We start from the raw sequence: 4801 nt of genomic DNA, 5'->3' as shown, positions 1-4801 counted from the left end.
GAGTTTAATAATTCAGCCCCCTAAGTTTAAAAATTATTTAATTTGGGCCATTTAACTTCTGAATTTTTCAATTAAAGCCCTCAATGTTCATAATTAATTAAAATTGGCCCCAAAGTTTTAAATTTTTCAGATTTTAAATCCTAAAGTATTGAATTATCAACCCTTAGATCCCCAAAGTTTCCATAGGCATCTATTGATGCAAATTGGGGTTTCTCTTTCTCAAATTTCGGTACTAATACTTCTTTAAGAGGTATTAATTAAGGTTTAATTATTTGGGACAATCTAATTCAAAATTTTGGTAATCATTTATGAAAAATTAAGGTTGTCTAGCATTTTAAGTAAACTAATTGAAACAATATGTCATCAAAGTGACCTCTTTTGTGTAGATTGGTTTGTTTAGGATGCTTGGATGTTGTGTGTGTGTCTTTTCATGCTGAAATTAGCCGGCCCAAATGAAGGTTAATATCTAGCCGAATTGCATACACACTTGTGGTGATGAATGTGTGACAATTATAAGGTTTTCATGTGATTAATAAATCAATCCAAAGATGGGTTTATTATTCGACAGGAGTTATTATCAATGTTTGATCACTATACTGAGAGTACCACTTGCAATTAATATTACTGTCCAAAGACTTGATATTTTGCACTAGGTATCTTAAGATGAGATTTACCATTATTTGAATTTATCAATTATTAAATGTGGATATTTAATCGAGCATAATTAATCTTTTTTTTTTAATTTTATTCTCTCTACAGCCAGCTCATCTGCTACTATATCTGCCAATATTAATTCTATTCTCATACTTAATGGGACAAACTTCAAGGATTGGAAGGAGAACATATTGATTGTTCTTAGCTGTATGGATCTAAACTTTGCTCTTCGGATCGAGCAACACACTCCTCTTACGAAAGAAAGTTCACCTGATGAAAAGAATAACCTTGAGAAGTGGGATCGCTCAAATCGCGTGAGTCTAATGATCATTAAGCGCGGTATTTTGAAAGCCTTTAGAGGTGCAGATGCCGAAGAGGTATCTAATACCAAAGAGTTCCTTGCTGAAATTGAGAAGCGTTTTGCAAAAAATGATAAGGCTGAAACAAGCACTCTTTTGCAGAGCTTGATTTCAATGAAGTATAGAGGCAAGGGGACCATAAGGAAGTACATCATGGAGATGTCTCACATTGCTTCAAAACTTAAGGGACTAAAGCTCGAGTAGGCTGATGACTTGCTCGTCCATTTGGTATTGATCTCGCTTCCTGCGCATTTCAGTCAATTTAAGGTCAGTTATAACTGCCAGAACGAGAAATGGTTTCTAAATGAGCTCATTTCATATTGTGTGCAAGAGGAAGAAAGGTTGAAGCAAGAAAGGATTGAAAGTGCCACTTGGCAAGCACTTCTAAGGATAAGGTGATATGACCCACGAGTCGAGCCCGATGAAGGCAAGTGCGAGACGAGACCCATTGATAGTCGATGACGGACCAATGACGCGATCAAGGGCAAAGTAAGTGAAACAAGCGATGGGATTACTCGTTCAAGAAACCATTGATGGAACCATGTTCGGGGCTCAAAATAGAGCAACTTTCATATTCGGTTCGAAAGCCGAATCAACTTGGATCAATTTAATAACGAAGGCCAAAACCATAGAGAAGTTTCAAGCCTATGCGGTCGCATAGGCCAAAGTGGCTCGCGATCGCATGGAGGCTTACTGAAACTCAAATGAGGCAACTTGCTTGAACTATGCGATCGCATAGAAATGAGCGCCGCGGTCGCATAGGCCAAATTTTTGGCGAATTTTCTATTTTTGGTATTTTTCCATATTTTGTTAGATTTTTATTCTTTTCCATATTTTGGGGATTATGCTCGATTTTTGCACGCTTTTTACCTAGTTTTTAAGTTTAGTATAAATAGGAGTTTTCATACAATTGTAAGAAACTTTTGACATATTTGATATTGAATTAAAGTGAGGCGTATTGTCTTATCTTCATCGTTCTTCATTGAAAAATTTCGAACTTATCAAGTGTTAACTTGTGACGTTCAAACAATCGGATTCAATTCTTGGATTGTGTGATCAAGGGGTCTTTCAAGCGTCGTTCTTGTTGAGTTTTTTGGTTCGACTTTCTTTTGGATTAATCATAAACTCTTGGATTAATTTGGCTTTCTTGGGTTCGTCAATCTCGTTGTGGGTTTCGTTGTCAACGTTGCTACGGGGTTCGCATCAGTTGGTATCAGAGTTAGGCTCCAAATTAATTGAAGGTTATATCTTTTCGTTACTTGTTAAGTCTTTTCTTATTTTTCTTCATTTTTCCCAATTTCTATTATAGTTCCTCGTGTCGTTAAGTCTTTCTATTTCTTCTTCGTCATTCTTGTGTTCTTCGTCGTTTGAGTCATTCTTGTATCGTTAAATTATCGTCAATTTCAATTCATTGAGTTGTTGGTAGTTTAATAGTATTTCCTTACAAAAGGTTAAAAAAAAAAGTAAAAAAAAAAAGGTATTGTTCATCGTTCAGTTACTGTTCATCCGTATAATACACAAAAAAAATTGATATTATTATTCTTATTTTTTTACTACCAACACAAAAACAACTCTCGAATTGTGTGATTTGGGTTATTCTATTGTGTCAATTCTTCACTTTACTATTGAGTCTATTCACATATTCTTGTCAAAACAATCATCCATTCCACCTAATTCAATTCCTTGAGTCTCGTGGTTCTTAGTTATTATTCGGTTTGTTGAATTCTCGGTAAAATACTTGATTTAGTTCACGTGGTTCTTTGAAATGCTTGGAGGGAGATTTTGAGTGGTAAGAGGCCGAGTGGTGAGTTTAATAGAGGGAAAAAGCCATATTTGAGTGTTTTCGAGTGATATATTTGTGAGGCATATAAATTTGTGTGACATGATGTCGGAAATAGAAGGTTCCAACTCAAGCCGAAACGGTAATGACAGCAACGGAGGTTTGAATGGGTACTTGGTGATGTTAGGGAGAATGTGGATAGGCAAAGGGAGTGGATGGTGTAAATAGGCACCACAATCGCTAATCTTAGCCGGGGACAAGTGGAGATGTCTAATATTAGGGGGTCGAGTAGGCGTGAATCTAGAAGAGGAAGGCGGTATGAGTATCGTAGTGATGAGGATGATTTTGATGAAAATGACATCGATATGGGTCGAGCGAGGCATAGGGGCGATAGGATGGAAAGACGCGGTATAAATAAGTTGGGAGATGAAGTAGATGGAAATTTGGGGAGTATTAAAATGACTATTCCACAATTTAAGGGGAGAAACGATCTGGAAGCATATTAGAGTGGGAAAGGAAGGTTGAGATGATTTTTGAGTGCTATAATTATTCGAAGAAGAAAAAGGTAAAATTGGCAGTGATTGAATTTGTGGATTACGCGATATCTTGGTGGGATCAAGTACTTACATCACGACGTAGGGGTCGGGAAAGGCCAATTAGCACTTGGGATAAGTTGAAGACGTTGATGAGGAGGAGGTTTGTTCCGAGTCACTATTATAGGGAAATCCATCAAAAATTACAAGGTTTGTATCAAGGGTCGAAAAGCGTAGAGGATTATCACAAGGAGATGAAAATTCTTATGATTCAGGCTAATGTGGAGGAAGATCGGGAAGCTACCATGACACGGTTCTTGAATGGGTTAAATCGGGATATCGCAAACGTTGTAGAGTTGCAACACTATGTGGAAATCGAAGACATGTTACATGTGACAATGAAGATCAAGAGGAATTGAAGAGGAAGGGGACGTCAAGGCAATTGTTGGGTACTTCGAATTCTAATTCAATATGAAAATCGAAGTGGGACGACAACAACAAAAACGGGGCAACACCTAGAGGTAAAAGTGATTGGCAAAATGGTAAGGATGAAAACGCTAGCAAACCAATATCAAAACTAGAGGCACAATCGTCGTGCAATCGGGACATCAAATGTTTTAGGTGTTTGGGAACAGGGCATATTGCTTCTCAATACCCAAACAAACGGGCGATGGTGTTGCGGGATAATGGGGAGATAGTGAGCGATAGTGATGGCGAGTTTGATGACATGTCGGTGTTGGAAGATGTTAGTGAAGAAGAAAAAGTTGAAAGGCCAGTTGGGGATCTACTAATCACGAGACGATCTCTTACTACTTGCGTTAAAGCAGATGACTTGGAGTTGCAAAGGGAGAACATTTTCCATACTCGATGTCAAGTCAACAGTATGGTATGTAGTGTTATAATTGATGGTGGTAGTTGCACTAATGTAGCGAGCGTAACTCTTGTAGAAAAGTTGGGTTTAACACCGTTGAGACACCCGAGACCTTATAAATTGCAATGGTTGCATGAGAGTGTCGAGGTGAGGGTGAATCGAATAGTGTTAATTAATTTGTCAATTGGGAGTTATAAGGATGAGTTAGTGTGTGATGTGGTGCCAATGCAAGCGGGACATATTTTATTGGGACGACCATGGCAATACGATAGGAAGAGTATGCATGATGGGTACAAAAATTGATATAGTTTCATTAAGGATGGAAGGACCATTACTCTTGTGTCATTAACACCGGCGCAAGTCTATGAGAATCAATTAAAATTGAGAAGTGAGGAAGAGAGGAGAGCCAAGGAGTCAGAAAAAATGAGAGAAAGTGGTGAGTTAGAGAAAAAGAGAGAAAATGTTGAGATAGCCACTGGAGAGAAAAAAGAGAGAGCAGTCACAAGAGAGAAAAGAAAGAGAGTGTTCCGAAAGAAGAGAGAAAACATGAGCGAATTTCTTTGCAAAAAAGAGTGATTTGAGGAGGGCGGTAGTTGAGAGAAAA

The 4801-nt window shown here is 37.8% G+C and overlaps 1 protein-coding gene across 1 annotated transcript in view; it reads left to right on the top strand.

Annotated features, from left to right (window-relative positions):
- Positions 1–1217, top strand: part of LOC111396430 — a 1719-nt gene extending 502 nt beyond the window's left edge. The window contains exon 2 of the mRNA XM_023022867.1: positions 760–1217. Within this exon, the coding sequence (XP_022878635.1) occupies positions 760–1217 (458 nt within the window). The remainder of the gene's footprint in view (positions 1–759) is intronic.
- The last annotated feature ends 3584 nt before the right edge of the window (positions 1218–4801 follow it).

Source organism: Olea europaea, chromosome 6, assembly GCF_002742605.1.
Source record: "Olea europaea var. sylvestris chromosome 6, O_europaea_v1, whole genome shotgun sequence".
Lineage (NCBI taxonomy): Eukaryota > Viridiplantae > Streptophyta > Magnoliopsida > Lamiales > Oleaceae > Olea > Olea europaea.
The sequence above is the reverse complement of the archived record's forward strand: the minus strand, read 5'-3'. Positions and strand labels throughout refer to the sequence as shown.